Here is a 25,032-nt window from a genome sequence, read left to right on the forward strand (position 1 = left end):
TTAATTTAAAATGTGAACCTGCAAAAATTAGATATCTGCTCATACATATTTTTAGAGAAGAAACAGTTAAGTGCAGGTTCTTTGTGTTGAGCTGTTCTTGCATATTTCTACCTGCTGATGGCCAAGAGAGTCTGATTTTTGTTCCCTTATTTCTCTTGACCAAGGGGTAGTCGGTTCACCTCTGTGTCTTACTGTCGCCAGCTATAAAATGGTGACAGTACTGTTTACTTTCTTTGTAAAATCCTTCGAGGCTTTTGTTAAAAAGTAGTGGGAATTATTTATGAGAAAGCCTGTTTCGCTTCCAGTATAGTTGTTAATTTTGAAGAGTGAACGGACTTAAATTGTTCATATTTGACATACGTAAATGTTATTAGAGTTTGCTTATTTCTGAGTAACCATCCATTTGTTGCATACCTTCCATCCCTGGGCTTCCTTCTCCTTGCTGGTCTTCTGCCTCTGCTGCTGTTGTCTTCTGATTCCAAAATGTTTCTCCTTGAGCCTCTCCATTTCATTGCTGTGGCCTTATATTTGCATCATAACTGTCCCTTAGGTCATGTTATCAAGTACTTCTGGTTGGAACAAGTTATCGCATAATGTATGTAATCTCTGACAAGCTTGATATTCATTGTGTCAAGTGAGCAAGGGGAAAATCCTAGACAAAACTTGCATAAAATTCACTTTTATGAGATTTTTAAAGGGAAGAGGGTATAGTAGGGAAAAAATAAGTTAATGATCAGACTAAATCTTTAGTCGTGTGTTTTTTAGGAGTAAGCTTTATCCCATGCATGTCCAGTGGAGATTTTGTAGTAGCTCTCATAAGATCCATCTGGATGTCTTGAAAAAAGATTCTGTTTGAATGGAAAGAATTGTACGTAGGGGTATCTCCTTGCTCCTTTCACAACATCACGTCTGAAATAGGAGCTGGCAATGGCAGTGTAATTTCCTTTTTCTTCTACAACAGTATACAAGAAAATACATTATTCTATTTAACGAACCGATGGCCACATAACAATTTTCATGTTTTTTTCGTAATTTATAGTTGTCATCATAGTCTTCATGTTTGAAATTATTAATAGTAGCAGCTGATTAATGAGAGTTCCACACAGTGTTTTGCTTAAATTTATTTTAAGAATACGTAAAATGGAGTAATACAGAAGCTTGTTTACCTGGAAATCCTCCCTTGGGTTAGTCTGTATATTCAAAACAGTACGGCTGCATTTTTGAAAGCAGTGCTCAGCAGTGCTGCAGAAGTAAGTCTGAAGTTATTTAGCAATAAACTAAAAGCATATTTTTAATAATTTAGCTTTTTTTACTGTGTCAAAAAAGTACTTGGGATCTTAATGATGTTTGACAGACAAAGATGAATTAGCCAAAACCAAAGACAAGAAAGGATTCAAATGTCGGGAATGCACACACAGTGAAATCAAGCCATCTAAAACAGAATATCATATGTATAAACTCAGCCTGCTGATTTGACCATTCTTCACCATATTTACAAAATCATTACTGTATGATTCATGACCATATTTTACCAAACAAAATATCCAAAGAAATCTTTTTACAGAAGGCCACGTATCTTAGTATTGTTTCTTACAAGAAATACATTATATTTTGACTGACTGCAGATAAGTACTGTTGTACCTTGCAGGTAATAGTTTATTTGAATAAGAGAGAACTTGGAAATAGAAGAGTGGAATTTTGATTTTATGGTGATTGTTTAGCTCCAGAGAGAACAGAATTCAGCTGTTGCATCCATATATGCTGTCTATAATATTATGCTAAAATTTTTTTGGTCTTTCATGGTTATATGTTGTCTGAACAGTATGTTTGTGCTGATTATAGGACATAGTTATTGGCAGTAGATTGGGATGTGTGGAAAATGCATCATGAAACCTTCAATTCCAGACTGAGGGCAAGAAAATTATGGTTTAGTAGTTGGTATGTATCCTTAGAGGGATTTATGGTGTGCAGTTGATTACAGCACTTAAGAAGTCAATCTCTGTATTGAGCCATTTCATCCTTTGTTCCCATCCATTCTGAAGCAGAAGTGATTAGGCAGTGTACCTCTAGTACTGGAGAAAACAATAAATTTTTTTTATACATCACAGAACAGTTCAGGGAAAAGTGGAAAGTAATTTCCTGAAAAATTACTTGCCAGTCACATGTAATTATTTCCTACCACCATCCTACTCTTATGAGAAAGTACTACAGAATTTAATAAATATGAAACATACTAGAAGTACTTTCATATTTTATGGAAATTCTTCTTTAAAAGAAGAATACTAACTAGGAAATTAAGTCCTTCTATTTTTCAGATCACTTTAGAGAAAGAATACAATATTAAAATCAATTGGGGAAATGCCAGTAACAGAAAGCTTATAAGTTTCATTTTTACTAGGCTCCAGGTTCCTCTGGAGCAGAATATTAAAAATGTTTCCTTTCTCTGAACTCAGGTATTTTAAAAAAATCTTCAAGAAATTGAACTCTGTTCTAGGGAATCAGAGATCGATTTGAGCCATTAACGTCAAATGTATGACTGAAACTGCTTTATCAATATAACCTCCACAGTGGTGATTTATGACTATCTAGAAACTTTCAAATATCCACAACCAGCTGTAAGTGGGAATTAAAATAGGCAATGTGATCCTGTTGATATGTTATGCAATATAAAAATTGGAGCGTGCTGTCCATCGTACAAGTGAATGGGGCCTACCACTCTCTCTGTGTAAAAATTATTTCAAACCTAGTTTGGCTGGTTTGTTTTGGAGAGCTGGCTGAAAACTTCTAGTATTTCAGCACAGACTCTGAAGAGCTAGAGGAATTAGTTTCTGTCTGGATGCATCGTTAAACGTTTTTTCCTTAAAATTTGCGTTGGAAGAGAATTTATCACTGCAGGATTTTTGGCAGTAAAGTTTCTCCAGTACTATCCTTTTTTAAAGACATTTGATTGTTGCACTGTCAGAATGTGCACAGATTGAAGTCTTTTATATGTCTATTGTAAGTCTTTTATCATTTTTAAAGATGTTATCATTTTGAAGTATTTTAAATTCAGAAACTCAAAATAGAAAGGACCAGGTTAAGTGTTTAGTTATATTCTTCTTTTCTGAAGTCTGAATTTGTAAAGGGGTAACTGGGGGCACAGTTTGATGCGTTATATTTAAGTAGTTCTATCAATCAAAATGAAAATTTATAAGAGATTCTTGAGCCTATATTTTTGTTTAATGTTTGTATAATGAAACTGTATTGGGAAATACAGTCCTGCCTTTGTTAAATAATATACTCTTTTATTTATAGTAGTAAGAAGGGTTTAAATCAGAAATAAGGGCTGTTAGTAACAGAGAATAAATAAAGCTAATTTTTTAGAGATAGGGCTTGCAATGCAAAATTTGGGTGTTTATTTGATCTTCTGTGGTTTGAGAACAACACTGCAATAAGATCTTATGCATGAAAATGCATGTGGTGATAGCTGCCTTGTATTGATATAGTTGTTTTCAAGATGAAGGTGTTCCAAACGTGAATCTCGATCTTCCTCCTCTTCACTGCTGTCATTATCATCATCCTCACTGGCGTGAGTCCTGCAGATGCGTTCTGGAGGGACTGTCCTGTGATATTGTAGGAGGAATTTTATTTTAATTACTAAAGATAACTCACAACTTCACAGTTTATTTCACAGATGCTGTCTGTTAAGAGATTTTAAAATGTTAAATTAATCAGCAAATTGATTTTTCTAAGTAATATATTTATCGAAGACATTTATGTTACTCTAATGTCTCTCCTTGCATTGTTTTCTCACTTATATACTTAGTTTTTCTGAGGAAAATACTGGCCAGCATTGAATGAAAATTCTTCTATATAACATACATAAGATCCTTTGCTCCTGATTCCTTTGCTTTGTAAACAGTACACATCAAATAGAGAAAGAGCCTAACTTAGCAGTTCTGACATGGTTTGATCACCTCGTGTCTCTGCAGACTGTTTGTCATGGTGATGAAAAGCGTGATGCTAAAATGTTTGGCGGACGAAAGGTTCTGGAAAGACTCGTTCAGTGGTCGTGAACAGCTGAAGACTCTTGTCACTTTTTTTGTAACCAATTTGGTCCAAGAGCAGGAAAAGCTGGTGCTTTGCTGTGACTATTGAATTTTGCTGCCAATGGATATGTGGCCCAAGCTATATTACAGATTAATTTTCTGGAAAGAACTGGTACTCAGCATCTTTGTGTGAGTTTTCAAGAACTATGAGAGAGGGTGAAATCACGCTTTTCTCCTGTTATGTGACTCTCAGAGAAAACAACTGTAGCAGAAAACTCAAGATTTAGTTCCTCCTTTAGTTTCTCTGCTTAAAAGTAAGCAGTTCTTAAAAGAAAGCATATCTTTTGTTACATTTATTTTAATACCATCAATTTAACAAAGAGCTTGTAATTACCTTATTTTATTGTTGTTCAGCCTTAGAAAACGTAATTTTTTCATTTCGTCGATTCCAAATGGCACAGACTTTAATTCATTGTGATCCAGGAACAACTCTCTCAGAGAGCGATATGCTCCAAAAAATGATACAGGATCTACTCCATCATCAGCAAGCTTGTTAAAGGACAGGTAGAGATATTCCAGTCCTGGCTTCATATGACCAAAGACATATCCTGGAATTCGTTCAATCTGGTTTCCTATAAGTATCAGGTGTAGTAAAGATTTTGGCAGATAGGAGGGAACATGATATAACTTATTATAAGAGAGATCGATTGATTCCAAGTTCCTGCATTAAAGGAGAAAAAAACTGCAGTGAAAACAATATAATATACTGCATTGTTAATGCTACATTCTGTACAAAATAACACTTAAGATGATTACGAGGAAAGTAATTTTCTAAGAGAAATTTTCTTCTGTTAGTGGAAGAGAATGCATTTTATGGAACATGGTCAGACATAATTACCCAGAGAACAGAAGGAACTGAAGTCATTAATTATCAGTCAAGCATAATATTTTCTGTTGAAGGTGAGGAATCTACTAATATGAGTAGAGAGAAAGGGTTGAATAAAGAGGAAACCTAAGGGACTAATTTATGATTGACATTGCAGAATTATAATAGTTATACTGGAAAACATATAGTAAGCTTGGGACTTAATTGGTTATCCCATTGACATGGGTTTTAAATTTTTTTTCTAAAGCCTGTTTTAAACTGAATTGTTCTTGCGAGTGACTGCTTCAGAGTCATTCCCACGTGCTTCGCTTCCAGAGATGAGAGAGCCATTAGTAACCACATGGTTATTTTCAGTTCAAATCGTTTCCAAATGGAGAAATTGAGAGGACTGCAACCACAGGCTACGGCAAGGTACCCTTGGTGGCCTAGCAACTTACCGGAATATTGCATATGCTTTAGGTAGTGAAATTTTAGAGAACTGGTTACCTTTGTATGAAAGAAGAGTGATTTGGGCTGTACTCTTACTTTAGTTAGAATTACCCGTAACTTCAGTTCGGAGATGTCCTATTGTTTCTGCAGCATGACCCACTTCTAAATTTCAGACTGTTGAAGATTCAGATGGTTGATGATGGACTTACGTGTTCAGCTAATAAGCTTACACAGCCCAAAAAACTTTTTTGTAGATATTGTGATGCATGTAACAGAATCAGAGTGTAAACTGTCTTTGTCAAACTACTTAATTTAGCTTGTGTCTTTGGCGCCGTATCTAAAGCTTCAAAGGAATAATTGGCTGATGAGATGAGCGGCCAAAGTATGTTGGGCAGCTCTGTTCTAGATCAACATTTTTGTGGTCAGCGTTAGGTGTGGGTTTACCAGAAGAATTAAAAGCAGTATAGTCTTTTCCTCCTTTCATTTTCATTGCCTGCTCCGCATGTGTTCTGTTCTTACTTGACTGGGCTGCACAGTCTTCCCTTCAGCTTGTTAACTTATGTAATTACTAATCTAATGAGAAATAAGGCTAGGAAAATATTCAGTTATTTTAAAATTGTGTGAGATACTATATTAATACCAAAACATCAATTAATTGTATGGAATATTATCAATAACTAATGTTCATTTTTGATTGGATGGTCAGAAGATGTACTTAGACAATATTAAATGTGGCACTGATTTGAGCTATATCATTGTTTTAAAGCTGACTCTGAATATTTCCTAGATTATGTAACCTAAGCAAAAGAAACTAGGAAAAATTAGTTAAGGAAAACCAGCAAATCAAAGATGGCCAAGATTTTGTTCAAATTAAAGATAATAAAGTACAAATTTATTTTATTAAAGTACATTATTATAAAGTATATTAAATATACTATTAAAGTACATTATTATAAAGTAAATTATTTTATTAAAGTATTCTATTAAAGCACAAAATTATTTATAATAAAGTACAAATGAAATTTATTTCATTAACTTACTTATTAATAATAGAGAAAAAATAATTATGTCTTAAATGATTGATACTTACTCTTGGTTTATCCAAGCCAAAGGTGCTATTCTGTTTTCTTCTAATTTGTTATGCTTTAGCACTATGACATTTATGTTCCTTGTATGGTTAAAGCAAATTTCTGACACTTCTTCAATTTGATTATTTTCAAGGTATAACTCCTAGAAGTAGAAAGAAAATTTGTGAAAGCAAAATATGCTGTTTTTCCTGTTGCAAAATAAAGATGTAGTTATTAGCTGTCATTCATATTACGTGGTAAAACTGTTAATTTCTAGATAAAGAAGTAATAATCTGAATCACAGTCAGTTTGTAGCTGTAGTATGACTTCCAGAAACAGTTTTTCAAAGCAGTTGGTTTGTTTTCTCATTTGTGAAAATATAGATTGCTTTGAAAGACCTTTTATTTTGCCTAAAGTTGTACAAAGTAAGAGTGATGTATGTTGTGAGAGTGATCAGATTGGCAAGAAGAATTAAAATATTTTTTCAGCTTGAAAAGCTATTAATCAGAAAAATGTTAAGAGTTTTGTTTTCTTAATATTTTTGCTGGGCACTTGTGAGCTTTGAACTTTGCAAAATTTGAAGGAAAATATTTTAATGGTTTACGAAACAGTGCTATGTGTCTTCAAAGTATTGCAATTATAGATTAAGATTCTGAGAATGGCTTGCTGTGTAGGATAAACGTGACACACAATAAAAACAGGGCAACAACTGAAGTGTGTGAAGGACCTAAAATAGCACTGAAGGCCTGCAGAAGTCACCTCTGGGAAAAGAGAAAAGGAACTCGTAAACTGTTGTCTATAATTGTCTGTAATTTTATTAGGTGTTGGTTTAAAATGAAATGTTCCCAGTGTGTATGAACTGTAGAGAAACTTGACAGGTATTCCTTGTTTCATCAAAGAGGGATGAAGTCAAAAGTGGAGACAGAAGAATGCAGAGGTTGAGTGAACGGTCACTGGAGAACAGCACGCTGAAGAAAAGTTCCTAGCAGTAGCTGCAGAAGAAGCTAATGTTACAGAAAAGATACTGTTAGGTTTGCTTGATTTGATTTGCCTTTTTTTCCTCACATTTCAGACTATGGAAGATCCCAAGGAAGGGAATAAAAGGGAATAATTCGAGGACAGTGAAATGAGAAAGAGCATTAGGAAAGACAGAACTGAGAGAGAGAGTGAAATTAATAGATAACAAGAGTTATTTTTGAAGCAAAGGCTGAGATGAGCAGAGAATGAAATAAGGCACAGATTGAAAAGGAGGAGGAAAATAGCTTCCAGGTGGTGTCCTTAAAAAACCCCAACAAAACAAAGTCCAAATTCTGGGCAGAGGAATAGGATGGGAGACTACCAGAAGGAGAAATTATCTGATTAAAAATTGAAGGATGAGGAAATTGTCCAGGAAGAGCAATAAAAAGTCTGCTCAAAAAACCCCACCAGAAATGAGGAAAAATTCAGCCAAGGTTTGGAACACCAGTACAATTGAACCCAGGCAAAAGGGAAGAGGATAGTTAGAAACAGGCATTAGAAGAGGATTCTTTGGACTGAAATGAGGTGTGGAATTGAACTGAAGTGGCTGAGAACAGCAGATATCTTAGATAAATCAGTGGTCTGGGGGGGTGGGACTTAATAGTAATATTGTAAATTAATTTTTAGTATGCTAAAAGAATAGATAATAGTGACATGCATCATCAAAAACTCCTCTTCATCCTCCTGTTCCCAAAGCAGGGTTAATTATAATGACGTTATTCCTGATAGAGGTTTATTTAACATATTCCTAAAAAATAATTGTCTAGCCAATGGATATAGGAATAAATTTATTCCTATTTGCAATTTTCTTTACTCTAAACTTCTTACATATTTGAAAATGTTGCCAGTATTTCCTTTAATTTTCTCTTCTCCAGACTAGAAAATCTTAGTTCCCTCAGTCTTTCCTTTATGAGTCATGTTTTCTAGATCTCCAATTATTCTTGCTGCTGTCTTGTGAAGTTTACTTAGTGTTGTAACCCAAAGTGGGCAAAGCACTTGCACTAAGACATTATCTGTACCTGGTGTGTTAGGGTATGATGTGTAATGGAACAGTGTTACAGTTTTGCTAAATTTCCTTGAAGACTATATTATTTTGTGAGAGTGTGCTAGAGAAATTCAGATTAGAAGACATCTTTGGGAATGGAGTTGGTATATAAGTAAATTTCTAGAAGTAATAGTTTAATAATAGTAATTAGTGTATCTAGAAACAAATTTATAAAATTTAAATTTACCATCTCCATCTGATGATAGTAAGGCAATAAATACAAAAAATTATGATGAAATGTCTGGAAAAATAAAGCCCCCCCCCTTTTTTTTTTATTACCTCAATAGAAGTGGGAAGGCCTTGTGGGATAATTCTAAATTTATTTCTCCCCAGTCGCAAATAAGAGAGACTTTTCAAAGGATAAAAGGCCAAAGGACTGACATTTGCTTCGCTTAGTTTGTTTCCTTCTAATTCCAAGGTGACCAGGTTCTTTAAATCTGGGGAGAAAAAGTTGGAAATTCGTTTAGTTAATGCTGTCTTATATCTTATTAAAATGCATCACATGTTTAAAATTTAACCATTTTAACATTACAAAATTCTGTTCACAGCAATGAAAAAATGTGTTTTCCTAAACAGATTTTAATTTATAATGCCATAGTCATAGAGTTACATTCATTATTAGTCAGTAGAATTTTAGAGATTTACAGAGGGTTGTTCTGTATAACTTTCTCTCCCGCTCAGAATGGGAAAGAAGACAGCTGTAAGAACTGTGCTACCCTTCAGGCCTTATTACTTAATGGTTGAGGACAGATGATGTTTGGATGATGTGGGTGCTGATCTTTGCACAGATGCCCCGTGATCTCCACGGGTCGCCAGTCACTCATGTGAGAATGAGCATGTTCCTCTTCCTTTGGGCTCATATCTTCCTGTCCTTGCCCTACTCCTTTCAACCCCTTTCTGTACCGAGTGCTGAGAACCCTTCATAGATTATACTGTTCCTCCTCCCTGAGGAATCGATCGTGTAGCTTTTGGCCATTCGAATATAGGTCAAAGAACGCAGGGTTGACCCTAGTAGGTAAGCGAGAAATATTATTTCATAATAAAAAGTTCCTGATTCACAAATAATCCAAATAACTGTTTTTACAGAAGCTTTGCATGACTCCTCCTAAGAATGTAGTTTGATCATTTTAATCTAACAGGCTCTCGTTGCCCCTTAGCCTATGTTTCCTTTGCCTCAGCTCAAGCATTGACACTGCTCCACAGTGAGCTGTATCACTAAACTGATCCAGTTTCCACAGGGATCCTTCTGGCAGATTAGAAAATGGAGTAGAAAAATGCAGTCAAATTAGGAAGTGGATGGTACCTGTTTCCTCCTATCATCCCACACTTAGCTTGGCTTAAAAAGATCATGGTTTAGTCTAATTATATACTCTAATTTTCAGGGATGTTAAATTCTGTTCACTTTCATGTAATTTCAAAATATTGAATATAGTTTCACCGCACATAAAGCGATCAAGTTATGGTGCAGAAGTATTATCAACATACTTCAAATCTACTTCTATTTAGCAACATTAAATATGAGCTTCATTGGGAGACTTGAAGTTACATGAACAAGGAAAATGAGATAAAAAAAAAATCAGTCATGTAAATCTTTCAGCTTTTACTGCCATTTGAAAACATGGAAGTTACCAACCCTTATTTTTCTCATTATATCAAAATCTTGTTTAATTCTCCAAATTTTAAAAAGCATGTACTTGTCCTTCAATCATTCTGCTTTTCAAATGTATTTTAATCTTTTGATATGATAAGTATTAATTTCTTTAATACCTTGTAAGGTGTCTTCATCAATGGCATGAAGGCGGTTGTCATTTATTTTTATTTCTTCCAAAGTTGATGGTAATTCAGAGGGAATATGTACCAGCATATTTCCATCCAAATACAAGCGTTTTAGCTTTTTCAGGATCTTAATTGTAGGGGGGAAGAGGAGAAATCAGATTAGCAGGGTGTAAAATATATGGTTAGACATATAGTGTGGTCATTGTAATCATTTTTAATAAACATACTCATTTTAAGGGTGTTGCAATTTCAGCAGCAGTGCAGTAGTGTCTCGTATTTTGAATAAGAAAACGTTTTTCACCTATCAGTCTAATTATTATTTTCTTTATATTAACTATTAACAAAGGTACCAGTTATGCTAATATATTTTATGAGGCGACGTGTCTTCTAAAGAGCTTGACTGAGCACATCAACTTTTTATGTGGGCCATCCTGCAGCTATTCTGATCATAAGCAGCTATTTTTCTTCTCCTATCTTTGACTGATGTATATATTCACTTACTTTTTTAATTTGTATCTTTATGCAGTATTTAGGAGCTCTAAGCCCATGTATTTATAGGGGTTTTTTTGTATTATGCATTTACTCTGTACTCTTCACTTGTTAGCAAAATGATGAGTTTCTGTAGGTCAGCAAATTTATACTTAAGCATAAAAACAGCAGCTTTTTCAGTGATCTAGGATTCTTGACTTCAACCTGCTTAATAAGTGGTATGAAAAATTGTCATGGCTTAATTTTGATAAGCATACATCACAAATTATGCAATAGCGAGCGTTTCTTGAAAAGTTACTTTAATTTATCAGTTGTATTAGCACTGGAGCCACTGAAGCCTGCTTTCTTCCAATTTTGTACTGATTGCCTGGTGGTGGTATAAGTCCCACTGAAACTTAATTCATGATTGAGAGACCTTTCTAGTCTTTTTTTTCCATGCAGTCTGATTTCATAAAATTTGTAGGAACCTAATTCCTCTATTAAACCTGTTTAAAATCTGCCAAAGTTATTTGGATTGTGGGGAGGGGAGGGGAGGGGAATACAGAGAGGCCTACAAGACGTGTGATTGCAATGTCAGGAAACAAAAATTATGATTCTATTTGTTGTTCATATGTTTTTGTATTCGTCTTCCCTGAAAAAGCTAGACTTTGATGCCTTACTTCCATGTTTGAGTTACGGCTTGTGTGTGCTTGTTTGCATCATACAGAAATTATTATGGGACTATATTGACTTCAGGTGAGAAATATGTAGAAGCAGTCGAATATGCTGTTACCATGTAAATTCCTCTTACAAGAATAAAAGCAGAATATAGAAAGATTCTTGGAATATTCTATGAGGTAATGGCTGTTCTTTTAGTAAGCATCTGCACTTGAAAGGTTTACATTAAAGATAGTCAAGAATAAGCATACAGCTGATGTGGTAAACTACTATTGTATTCAGTATGTGCTATTTGATGAAGTTATGTTCCAGATTGTAGTATTTTTTGAAAATGAAAACATTGTAAGCCACAAAAATGGTTTAGATTAATTTTAATTAAGAATGCAATGACACTCAACTGTTACTTGTACATTTTTATAGCTACACCTGTGATTAGAGATCAGTTTTAGATAACAAACATAAGCTTTATGGAATTATTGTAGTAAGATAAAAAATAAATTTATAACTCTTGGGCATGAACATCCAGGGTGTTATTAATGGAATATGAACCCTTCTATTCTAAAGTTTCTAAACTGCAACTGATAATGTATCAGCACAAAATTATTTCTCACATATAATTATTTAGCAGTTAATACTTAGTGAATGTTATTCAAATGCCTCTAGGGATTACTCATAGCAGGTGCAAACTGTTTTAGATCCAATGACTGAAAATTTGTCTCACAGTTGTGGACAAACTCTACTTCAAACAAAAATTAGTCATAGGATAGTAGAAAAAATATGCTTTCTTACTTTGAATGCTTGTGGACCTATGCCACGAGAGGTAAGATTATTCTTACTCAGGTCAATCCATTCCAAATTAGGTATGCCGTTGAATGCTTCATCTGAGATGGTAGTGATAATATTTCCTAGGACAGAATTCAGCAAAATAGTTTGAATTATAAATTACAGTATATATCTGAGTTGTGTATTATTGTACATGAAAAAATATGTTATGGGGACAGTTGTATTATAAATAGTCATTGTACAGATACAGTCCTATTTGTTGTCTTTCAGGCTTAGCTGTAAAATTCATTCTAATACATTTCTATGATAAGAAACTACATTGTGCTAATGCTAATGTTGCCTGGATTTGAGAAGGGATAACGTTAAGTGATGAGAAAAAATAATGTAACTTTTACTTACCTGTGAGGTCTAGACTTGTTAGATCTGGATCTGTGATTGGTGGTATTTGTGTAAGTTTGGCGTTAATACAGCTTACTGCAGCGTCCAAGATGGAACATCCGGATGGCAAAGGAGTTTCTATGGGTGGAACAGGAATTGGGAAATGAGGTGGCACTCTGAAAGCATTACCTCTTAACACATGTACACTGTCGTCATCTTCATTGCTTTCATATTGCATTCCATGTTCCACAACTCCCTCTTTTATTCTTTCTTTTTCCACTTTATTTATTTCTTCTTTTTCAGTTTGTAGTTCTTCCTCTTCATACGATGGCCTTCTTTCTTCATCCTTTCTTGTGATAGGCTTCTCTTCTTTGCGATAAGCTTTCTGTCGATTCTTTTTGCCTTTTCTTTTTCTTTTCTTTTCATTCGTTTTAAGAATCTCTTTCTCTTTAAACTCTACCCCTCCTGTTCTAATCAGTTCATCCTTTTCACCTTGGGTATGTGCTGATGACCGTATAACGGAGTCGCCAAGGTCATTGCGTTCTGGAGAATCACCAGACAACTCAGTTATGTCATCCGTTGAAATAATACTTGGATCCAAAGGGGAGGCTGACCAGGATAATGAGAACAAGAAAAATTGTCTGATAAGAGGATATGAAACTGAACTTAGTTTTAGTAAACATTATTCCCTTCATATATTAAAATTCTGTAACTATAGAAGAACAATATTCCCCTTAGAATATGATTTGAAAGAATGAAAGCATGGTCTTAGTAGAAAAGCTAAGTAAAAATTCAGACTTTGAATGACTGATGAATCATTGAGCCAACTATGTAGCCATGATTCATTGCAACTCCAGAAAAAAGAAAAGAAATTTAATGTGGCCTTCACTGAACTTCCTTTCTAAACTAATGCATTAGTTAGCTTTCTATGTTAATGCAGGGCTCCAAAGAGGAAAAAGAAAGTGTCTGGAAGTGGGAGGAGGGCAATTCAAATAAAATCCGCACAGGCTAAGACTTGCCCTCCAGTGCAAAGGACTGCCGGCTCTATAGATGGCTCTAGGTGGAGAGCTAACCAGGACAATGTGTTAGGTCAATTACCAAAGTGCAGTTTTTACTCGTATAACAGGGCAACTCAAAAGGAATTCAATTGTTTTATTCAACATGGCTATTAGTTCTGCAGGTAATTTCTATCCTGTCTCTGCTCAGTGCATTTGTCTCATTCTCTTGTGCTTGCTCGCTTCTCTGAGGTCCAGTAGTTTGCAGACTTAGGGCGTTGGGAGCAGGGGACGGAAATCACATTTCCTCTTCGTCTCCTCTTTAATTACTTTTCTTTGTAAACGTACTCTTTTTGTTTACATTTTTATGAAGCACAGCTTGGTTGTATTTCTGTTCATATTCTGAGTAGACTGTTTCTCTTCTCTTGTCTCATATCAAATAAGTGCATGTGTTTTAACACTCTCAAGAAACTGTACTTATACAAAGATTTACCAGTCTGTAAACTATATTATTTGCATGTCTAATATATTAGTAAAGACTGTTACACAAGACCTGTATACATTGATGTTGGATATAAAATGTAACCAGATGTTATTTCTTGGTATGGTTCCTATAAGTAGTATTTTGTAAAGGTGGGAGGAAAAAAGCAGAAAAGGAAAATACTCACTCACTCACTCACTCACTTATTTTTCCTATTGCAGACTTAGCATCTTTTTTCTTTAAATATTAGCTCAAACTAATACAACAGCAAGGGTTCTCAAAGAAACTGGTCAACTTTTGTTGACATTTTGAAGATCAAGTATATCTAACTGCTCTTAGCACATAATTCAGGACTTGTTTTCCCTATAAAAGGGTTGTGTCTACCTTTTAATCCTTGATATTACTTTTAAATGTAGCTTTTACGTAAGGGTTTGTATGAGGAAGTTTTTAAAATAATAAAAATATTACAGTGTACTGTACCAATATCAGAACAAACCGGGCAGCATTCTCCTGCAGGTATAACAGTGGTGGGACATTTCAGAGGATGGCACGTGGTTGTATCACATAGCACTTTTCCTTTGGAACACAGACAAGTAACGCAGGGCTTGGGGGACCAGACAGCTTTATCGTACATGATCATCCCATTAGCTGTGCAGTGCCCCTGCTTTCCTAAGAAAAAGAAATAAAAAATTAGACTTATACAGCTTAAACTGAAATAAATACAACGTTTATTAAACCTTTGGGAAGAAGCACTACTAGTATGTTCGTACTTTGAAAATACTGAAAATATAGCCTATTCTAAGCATCTTACTCCCTTTAAAAAAAAAAAAACCTGTATTGTCTTCGGCTAATTAATAATCTCTAAGCTCTGTTTGGTTCTTGGCCTTTCAGCTGTGAAGGTGATCAAGGGGGATGCACAGAATTAATGTCTGTATAGCTGTTACCCCATTACAACTTTGTAGTGAAAACTGAGTGCAGGTTCAATTGCTCCATCTGTCTCAGGCAGTTACCAAAATAGTTCATTTCTGCCTCTCACTAGCAAACTGATGAGGACCCTTATTTGCTTTGTCTCATGAAAAAACTCTCTTGAATTATTCAAATTCTGCGATTTTCTCAAAATAGGAAAATTACATTTAGGTCGTGAGTTTCTGAGTGTCTCTTGCAGGGCAGCTCCTCTGTTCCTCTCCATGCTTAGCAATGGCAAGCAGATGTCACAGATCTCAACAAAAGCTGTACATAGATAAGCTTGAGAAAGAAGCAAAAATTTTCTTCTTTCAATTTAGGCTAAAATGAATCATACAGAACTTGAGAATCATTTTTTCTGGCCCCCTTTCTGTTTCTCATCTGTGCAAAAAGGACACCTTCTCTAATATCTTGCACACGAAATCAGAAGGCTTTGTTAAGGCTTTGTGGGAGTGGGATGTGTCAATATTCACTCAGTGGTGACTGTTCATAGGCTTAATTTAAGTAAAGTCTGTTCTGAAATGGTTGATATGATTGCAAGCATCTCCTTTTCCTGATAAACTGTTTTATCTGAAAAAAACCTCTTTGCTTTGAAAATAATGAGCTTGTGCAACTCACTTGTACTAATAAATACTTTGTCTCCAAAGGTTCTGCATGTGACTAAAAATTTTTAAGATTTCCTCAGAGTACCAGCAGAAATGAAAGAAATGTAGAAGAGATTTATATTGTAAGCTATACTGAGATATTCGGCAGGCAAATTGTTTGGATAGCATCAAGACTTAAGAAGGAAACTATTCCAAGTCTCTCTCTCCTTCCAGTGGCAGAGTCTACCAGAGCAAATGTTTCCCTAAGCAGTTCTCATCCTGACTCCAGGATAAATATTGCAGTTTAGCATGACACCTTTTTTTGTCTTTTGAGAGAGGGAAAGCCAAGGCTGAAATTCTTCATCTAGTGCATATTTTTTCCTATTTTCGAGCAAATCCCTGAGTCTGGTAAGAATCCCTAATCCCCACACGTGTTCCTTTTTTCTTCCAAAGTAATGTAAGAATGCATTTCTGAGGTGTTCATTTCAAGCTGAAGAACCCATCTCTTAAGTTACTTTTTACCTTCTTGTGTATAAATAGAAATTTTCTTCTTTTCCTAGGGATGGTTTGAGTTTCTCCTCCACCAGTATGAAGATTGTCTAATACCATGGAAAAGGTGTTATTTCAACTGAATTTACATGAAAGAGGCTTTCATTTGAGATAGACAAATTGTCTTTTGAAGGACTGTGTGCACAGTTAGCTTTCCCATCCTCTGCCCTGCTCTGAGCTTGCTTTTAAATAGAAGAGTATACTTTTGCAGGATAGTTTCGAAATATCCTGACAAGACTACTGTAAAAGATTCGCATTGAATAGCAGCTTGAAATGTCTGTGAAATTAACATTTTTAATTCAAAATCTGGTATTTTGCAAAGTCCTTCAGGGAAGTCCTACTCTCAGCTTCATAATGAAGGTATTCATTTGCCTTTCCACTTAAAAACCTTTTGACACGAGCTTGTTTCCTAGAATAAAAATTATCAGAATCATCCTGTCTGGATGCTTCTCTATATTACTTAAATTTTAAAAGTTGCTCTTTAGATTTGAGTTACTGTCAAGATGGAAAGGGGGAGAAATTAAGTTTTTGAATAGTTGCATCTTATTATTTTTTCAAAGGCCTAATTAGTCCATGATATGTATAATTTCAGCAGCATAAAGTTGTGCTCTAAACCACTCAAGCTATGTTATCAAAAGGAGGAGATGAACTAGCCAGGGCCAGATGCTGTTTGGCTATGAGTGCCTTTTCACTCCATCCAGGTATCTAAAATCCAGCTGTTTGCTGGACACTTGTTAAGATCCTGACTTTGGTTTTTTATGTGCTTGTCAGGCAGTCGCTTTATTTTTTTTAAAAAATAATCTCCAAAGGAAAAAAAAAACACTACACTTTCTCCTGTTAAACAATAAAATGTCGGGAGGAGGAACATATCTGGCTTGAGATGGAAATGCTTCTGTGCTTTCTCAAATTCTTTTTTTGATTTAGCTACTAGACTGTATCTTGGTTGTTGCAAATCGTGCCTGAAGAAGGATAAAGATACGGGTTGTCAGGACTTGGCCTCTGCAAACTTCCCTAACAAATTGTGCTGATTTCTGTGTACATGAGAGTTACTTAAGAGACAGGACATGGCTATTTGTGTGTGCTCAGAGAGAAATTAGCCCTGTGTTGCACTGCAGAATTGCTGTGTTTTGTCCCACTGGAATTCCCCTAAGCCCGGTGGGACAGAGAAGACCAGCTTGTGATGCTCCCTACGCTTGCTGTCCATGAGTAAGATCAGTGTGGTGGTACGAGCAGGGAGAAGTGAGGTTCAAGAGATATTAGAAATAGTGCAGCAGTGTACCTCCTGTTATCCTGCTCTGCTCGATAGGCAAGCTCTAGTCTGTAAAAGAGAAACATGACTGCAAATTATCTTACATGGGGGCAAAATATTTGATTTAATTTAATCGGTTCACATTATTTTTATATAGAGGAAGGAAATTACTGTTGATTACTGTTAAATCTCTTCTGAAAAAGTTATTTTTCACCTTGCTTATGATATCTATAAGTTGTTTTTAGGCTAATAACAATAGAATAATGAGTTGGAAGAATGCAAATTAAATTCTGGATTTTGGACTGTGGGTTTTTTTTCAGTTCTGAAGCATGATTAATAATAGTGGTCAATTATTTAGTAGGTTCTGTTTTTCCAAATCTGACATTAACTTACAAAAATTTTGAACTTTAAGAGCCAGACTAAAAAAATACCTTGTGGTTGAAGTCTTTGGCAGATGACCATAGGACTTTTAACTTTGGAAATATGGTGTAAATCTAGCATTAGGTTCCAAATAAAATGAGTTCAGTGGTTTTAGCTCAACTTTTGGATGCAAGTCCAGATAGAAAGAAACAAATCGGGAGGGAGGGAACCACGCATTATTTCAGCATGACTGATGGTCTCTGACAGAGAGGCTGGAATATCTTACATAAAGGGTATGCTATTTATGTGGTATTTTCCTCTGTTTAATATAGAAATTATTTTTAAATGAAAGGTTTAACATCAGTTGTATGTTATGAGAGTAATATTGTATTACACGCTGGAAATGCTATAGTCAAGAGTTCTGCTAGTTTACCCATTTAGACCAGTTACTTAAAAATATTTGATTTGAATTGGTTCATCCTTTCTGAAAATAAGGACTCTAAAGAAATAGTAATTGTTAAGAAAATGTGACTAAGATACATTTTGCCGGCTAAGTTGAGACCTATTCACCTAGTGGTCGTGTCTATTCTGTGACACTCTAAAAAGCTTAAGATAATAAACCCAAGCTTTTTGCTTACAAAAATACACGGTTATTATATTATGTAGAAAAGTGGTAGTACTTTCTTATGTTGTTCATAACATAAAATTGCATATGATATTTTTATTTAGTGTGTGATCTTTGCAGTGCTGGAATGAAAGTATCTATGCTGTTATATCTATCATCTGGAGAGTGGACATGACCCTGTAGTGGTCTTTCACAACATCCCAGTATCTCTTCTTTGACCTTTTAACTTTTTTCTGTGGAAAGAAATGACGTGTTACAATATCTCCATGATTTTTCAAGTGGTTAGTAACTGCGTTTTTGAAAAAATACTGATAATAGTGTTCAGAATTTCTTGTCTTCAGGATGGATGCCTGGTTTTTAGACTCTTGCGAATCTTAATTTTTTATTTGAGAGTCCTAATTTCCCATTTGTGAAGTTGAACCCAAATCACAAGAGTCCTAGGGCAAGAGTTCTCTCTTTCTTTATAGGACTAAGAACCAAAGAGACACTTAACAACTATCACTTTTCAGTCCCTTTCTAGTCTGGCATTGTTTGAGGAAACTGCAGAGAGTCCTGCTATGATTCCTGAGGCAGGTTTCAGTAAAGACCAAGTGAAATAATGCATTTTTTTGGTTTCCTAAGACACAAAATCCTCTCCCTCTGCATTTCCTTCAAAAAGATAAAATACATTTTAATACAGTGGTGTGAAAACCTCTAGACCTCTGCAAAGGCAAGTTTTATATAAATCATATTGTTGAACTTCTTTTAAACAACTCCAAGGTCTATAAATAGATGGAGAACAGAGTGATCTTGTGATGAATGTGTGTAAAAAAAAAAAAAAAAAAAAAAAATTGCTTTTGTTAGCTTAGTTTTTCCATTGTTAGCATATCTTAAGGAAAGGGTCTTGTTTTTAATGCAAGTTTCATATTGTAGCTGTTACTGTGTGACATTGATTTATTAAAAAATACTGAATTATTCCCAAAATATTGCATATAGTCTTGGTGTTGCTTTTTAAAAATATGACAGAAATTTAGCAATTCGAATGCTACAGTTTTATTGATGTTAGAGCTTCAATGAAATGCTATTAATTGACCTAAGAGGTAATACTGAAGAACAATTCTTAAAATTGGCCTTCAAACTGTCTGGACATTTGAAATTATGAAAATACTACCCCAGAAAAATTTTAATTAGATATAATAAAATGAGAATGTGGAAAAATTGCAGAAAATACTAGTTGCATGGCAAGGTGGGATTCTCTGTAATACTTAAACATGGACTTTAAAAACGTTTCATACGCTAAACGGAATTATTATAAAAAGCAACAAAAATTAGCCTAGTAAAAATGTAATGGGGTTTTATTCCAGTATGTATTGCAAGTAGGGCTAAAATTAAGCTTTTGTCATTTTATACATTGCATTTGAAATCAAGAAAAAAATGGGACCACTCTAAGGAGTCACTAGCAGTATAAGGGTTTTAGTCTTACCTGGTAAGACACTGTAACTTGATTCATGTCCACCCAAACCTATGAAAGAGTCAAACACTCCCATAACACCATCATCAATATTAATAAGAGGTATGCTGGGTACTACAGGAGCAGGAGCCGCAAGCCTCATCCTTGGCTGTCCCCGAGACCTGCGCCCTTCGGAGGAGCTCGCTCTCGCTCCTCTGTAGCGCATTCTTCTCCTTTGCCTCCGAAGAACTGTACCAGCTCCATTTTGGAAAAAATCAGTACACAGAGAGACAAGCAGGAAATAATAGATGAAAGATGTAGCCTGCATGTTTTTGTGTCTCTCAGAAAGTGCCCTGGAAAAGGAAAAGAGGAGGAAATTAGATATCTAGAGAGCTTCTTGTATCATGTCAATCATATGGTGCACTTTCTAAAGCAGCTGGACCAATGTATTACCATATATAGCTGGTTGGAAGCTGGTTTGAACTTGTTTAAGACCAGTTCAAAACTGATCAGTTTAATGAGTTTTTTGTGCTGGAAGAAAATTGCCCTATGAGAGTTCACCAAGCAGTTCTAATTTGGTGAATCTTTTCACCTAAGCGCCATAGCCAAATTCAAATATGCCTCTGGATAGAAGGATATTTTATTTTATCAACTGGCCACTGAATGAGTCAAATTGAATTTAGGAGTTTGTTTTTCAGTCAAAATTAGTTGTGCGTCTAAAGAGGGACTAGCTAAGGTTGCGTTCAAACAGGTAGAGAAGTCTGTGCCATTAGGTAATTGCAGTTCAGTAATTGGTATTGCTTCCGGCAAGGGAGCTCCTGCGAGCTGTCAAGTTTCTTCCTTTTTCTGATCACTGATACTTCTTCCAGGTTGCCCTAACTTCTGAACAGGGAAACGGCAAAGCATCAGAAAAATGGATAATTCATTTCCAGATGTTCTGCCCCACATGCTCTTGGTTTATCATTCTGTGCTAGGTGTTTTTCACTGGAGGTGGAAAGATATGTCACTTTTGCTCCCAGATGAGCCATGCATGTGTTTAGCAGAATCTTACTAGTTCTGTTTGGAGGTTCGATTGCAATAGCACTAGTTGTGATACACCACATCTGTGTTTCTAGTGGAAGTTTTTAAGTGTAGGTAGTCTAAAAATGTTGATCTATAATGGGTTGTGTTCTATGTTTACTTTCTAAGAGATTCAAAATTACTATATATGTTGAGCTTCTTAGGCCTCTGAGGGAAAAATGACCTTTCCTGTCACCAATAGATGGCATTCCAGACCAGGGCAGTCAAGATGCAGGCCTGCGTGGAGAAGGCATGTGGAGCAGTGGCTGCGCCACAGTGCAAACCAGGCTGGCCACGTCCACAGTTATTGAGAATTTGTCCTGGTTATTTCAAAAAGAGACTATGACAGGCATTTTAATCACTTTTGTCCTGTAGCCTGTTTACTTTAATTGAGATTGCAGGGACTGAGGATACAAGTGTCCTTGGGATGCTGAGAAATAGCTTTCACTGATGAGAGCTTGATACTTCGAGCACTTCACCTCTGTGCCCAAGCTTAGGCTTGGAGCATGCCCATGGCTTTTCTCTAAGGAAGCCTTGAGGGAATTCAAGACTGTTTTTCCTTAATGTTTGTCAGCTAGGCTTTATATGTAGTCTTGCACTTTGGAGTTAGTCTGCTAGACTTCCTTACACTGTATAAATACAGTATAGTGTTACTTTAGGGACTAGAATTATGTTATTGCCTGAACCAGATTAAAAAAAAAAATTATGCACCTTGATATTTTCTGATTTATATAATAGGTCAAGTTTTTGGTACAGGTTGCCAAATTTTCCTCTAACATAGGGCATGTGATTGATTACATGTTTTTCATGCTCTTCACAGCTTAATTTTTATATTCTGCTTTTTAAATGGGAAGTCAGCAGTAAATAAGCTTAAAAACAGTATGCTTTCACTTTTTCCTAATATTATGGTTTCTCTGTTTATCTATGTTAATTTTAAAATATTTTAGCAAATATATATTAATTTTCAGAATTTCATTAGGCTAAGCTATTATTTTTATTCCCATTTAAAGATAAATCGAGATAGCTGATGTCTTGTGCAAATTCATGTAATGTTTCATGTAATAGTAAGAGGGTTGTGAAAATAATCCAGAATTTAGTATATGCAGGTCCCTTTCTATCCATTAGATAGCCGTTATTCCAAAATGCTATATAGACTATATGCTGGGTTTTTTTATTTACAGAAATTAAAGTTAGTTAACATATCAGGTAGATGCAGGAGCTTGTAGTCTGCATTGATGATATTTGTTCTTTTTCAGAAAGTTCTCATTTCTTAGTACCTCATCTTGCAGGAAAAATTACCTAATGTTTTTGGTTTCTAACTTACTTGCATGGTAATAACTGACTACAAAGTTTGCACAGTAAACTTCTGTTTCGTATGTTGTAATGAAATGTGCAAAGAGGCTGCAGGGAAAACAATGCATAAAGAAAAATCTTGAACACATGTATTCTTTCTGTTAAGCCAGGGACAAATTAGTTATAATTACATTTTTATGGTGCACTTTGTAATGCTGTGACTGCAATATCTAAACTACTAAATTATATGGGCAGTTTTTTGGTTGGTTGGCTTCGTGTTTTTTTAAGCATTTAACCATTTGCTCCTGTCATCAGAGGCATAACAATATGACTGAAATACTTTTGCATTTTTTAGGCATCTATTTTTAAAAGTCAGGAAAAATATAGTATGAATTACATGATATTTACTGTACAAACTATGCCTCAGTGTTTCGCCATTATCTTCAATAGAAAAAAAGTGAAACTCTTGCAAATCTAATTATTATAAAGTGGAACTTGTTTTCATAAAATGCATTATACTTACAAATATAGAAAAAAAAGAACACACCCCACCCCAAAAGAATGTCTGTTTACAAGCTAGACACATTCATATATGTCAGTTTATATGCTATATTTTCACACCAAGTATATTAAGTCTTAGGTGCTGAAAGCTTAATACGGCTGCTTTCCTCCAAATGGTGTTCTTTGCATGCAAAATACTGAGATACTTTCCAAGTTTCTTTTCTTGGCCTATTTAATCAGTCATGGCTCGCCTTTTAAGGCCCAAATCATGAATGTCTTGCAAGAAAAAGGCCTTAAATGCATTGGGCCTTTTGTGCCCATGACTAGAATCCTCAGATTAACTATCAGGAAACTACTATATTTAGTATAGTGCCAGTCAACTTTTAAATCTGGGCAAATTCAAGCTATTTGACCTCAAAGACTTGTAATAAATTATTGTCTATCATAATAAAACTATAGGTAGCTAATATATTGAAATTATTATATTACTGTGTCACCAGATACTCTCAACATGACTGCGTTGCTATGCCTTTTTTTTTTTAACTTTACACATAAATGTTTAGAACATGCAAAATATGTAGCAGCATCCTTATAACCTTTACTTTGATCATGTAATGTGTTCATTAGTTTGTGATTTTCACAACGTTCATCTCCACTAAGTCCAGTATCTGTCATTTTGCTATTATGTTAATGGAAATAGTTGATTTTTAAAGCAGTGATCCTTTAAAAATACCCAGAATAACAGAATTTATTAAATAGCCTATCTCTATTCAGTCTAAATACAAATATCTTTAAGATGTCAAGGTTCTTTCTCATGATACATCATAGGGGTTAAAGTGATTTATCAGGATTTCCACACACACTTCTTTAAATTGATTGCACAGAAATGAGTTACATTTAGGCATACCAGCAAAATAATTGCACTTTCAGTTACTTTAAGCTTGAAGTGTGTGACAAACATTCATACCAAACAAAAAGCAGATCAACTGGTACTGCATACTTTCTCTAGAAAAGCATTTATGTTCAGTATTGCTAAATATAGCTAATATTACTTCATACATATTTACAAAGTATCAAACGGTCACCGTTAACATGTAGTTTAAGCCATTCAACACCATGTTTTAAGCAGTAATTTAAAATTCAAAACATATTTTACCTTGTAATCTAACCTAACAGCAGATTCTGCTTGGTGTCATTTAGTCTCCAGTTGCAAATGAAACAAAATCACACTGATATCTTTAAAACAAACAGAGAAACAGTAGGGGTTGTTGAAACATGCTAGATGATTCCTTAGTTAAGTCTGAAATAGCTTCTTTCCCTGGGGACAAAGCGCTGCTCTGTTCTGTGTGCCGACAATCGGCTAATACTGCTAGTCAGAGCACTCAAAACCTCACTCAGGGAAAATGAAAAGCAGCACAATGTGTTCGGTCCGTAGGCTGACAAGGCACAGCTGGAAATTCTCTTCCAGTGCTTATGGTCACAGACGGAATGAGAAAATGGACTGTTTTCAAAAGACCTCAAAAACATGTATTTTTTTCAGTTCTGCTTTACCTGTTTAGAAGTCAGTTTCCAGGTGGCATGATTTTAATATAGATTTATTATTTTGCAGATAAAATATATTTTGGCAAGCATAACATTAACATAAATTTTTTTATTACAATAAGAACATTTTTCTTGAATTCATATTTTCTTAATCCACTTATGCCTGTATATCCTATAGTCCATAAGAAACAAACCTTTTTATTGAAGTTTTAGTATGGAAAGTTTCTCTTTTGTCCATTTACAGCAATGATTTCACCATAACTTGTAGCTTATGCATGGAAAATAAAATCACTGAGGCATTTGCCTTTCATTTTTTGTAAGGGTAATTACATACTGAAACACGATACTGAAATGCAGCTCTCCAGAAGCTGCAGTGAATTTAGTAATCCAAGTCTGAGAATGGCGCGGGGAGGGGAGGGAGGGAGTCATGGTACCTTACCACAAGTCCTTTGTGTGCCTTTTCGTGCATCCTCAAGCAGAGTTTCGGTAGAGTCGCATAGTTTGATGAGATGGCAAGTCTGCTGAGTTTCAGAAATGACAAATTTACCTGGTAGATGGAGTTGTCTGAGTTCTTCTGACGTTTAAAATTTGTTGTTGGCTTGAATTAACAGTCTAAGGAATGTTTAGGCAGATAGTTATGAAATGTGTAACCACTGAGTTGACCACAATTGTTAGCTTGGATGTGGTGGAAAGATACTGGGATAAGACATTGTCTCTTAAAATAGGTATTCGGTTTCTATTGTACTTTGCTTTGCAAAATCAAGAATAGAAATATAAACATTTTGCAGTCTATGTGGAGCTGTTTAAAAAAAAAAAGGGGAAGGTGGTCATACTTAACAAATGGAGC

General features: G+C 35.1%; 2 protein-coding genes across 5 annotated transcripts in view; one reads left to right on the top strand and one right to left on the bottom strand.

Annotated features, from left to right (window-relative positions):
* The window catches only part of CENPP (centromere protein P), a 163,887-nt gene that overhangs the window by 105,687 nt on the left and 33,168 nt on the right, over nt 1-25,032 (top strand). The gene's annotated exons all lie outside the window — the stretch shown is intronic.
* ECM2 (extracellular matrix protein 2) lies at nt 1,106-24,755 on the bottom strand. Of its 3 annotated transcripts, XM_013945274.2 has the most exons (11): nt 24,625-24,755; nt 23,800-23,879; nt 19,824-20,143; nt 14,512-14,700; nt 12,577-13,164; nt 12,184-12,299; nt 10,240-10,375; nt 8,752-8,909; nt 6,434-6,573; nt 4,423-4,749; nt 1,106-3,602 (listed from the first exon to the last, which is right to left on the bottom strand). In XM_013945274.2, exons 3-11 carry the CDS (start codon nt 20,116-20,118, stop codon nt 3,395-3,397), a joined length of 2,157 nt encoding a protein of 718 aa, XP_013800728.1. In that variant the 5' UTR covers nt 20,119-20,143; nt 23,800-23,879; nt 24,625-24,755; the 3' UTR covers nt 1,106-3,394. The 3 variants fall into 3 exon arrangements, with proteins under 3 accessions (XP_013800728.1, XP_013800729.1, XP_013800727.1); XM_013945275.2 differs by lacking the exon at nt 23,800-23,879; XM_013945273.2 differs by lacking the exon at nt 24,625-24,755 and having other exon boundaries at nt 23,800-24,024.

This window comes from Apteryx mantelli, chromosome 12 (genome assembly GCF_036417845.1).
Source record: "Apteryx mantelli isolate bAptMan1 chromosome 12, bAptMan1.hap1, whole genome shotgun sequence".
Taxonomy (NCBI): domain Eukaryota; kingdom Metazoa; phylum Chordata; class Aves; order Apterygiformes; family Apterygidae; genus Apteryx; species Apteryx mantelli.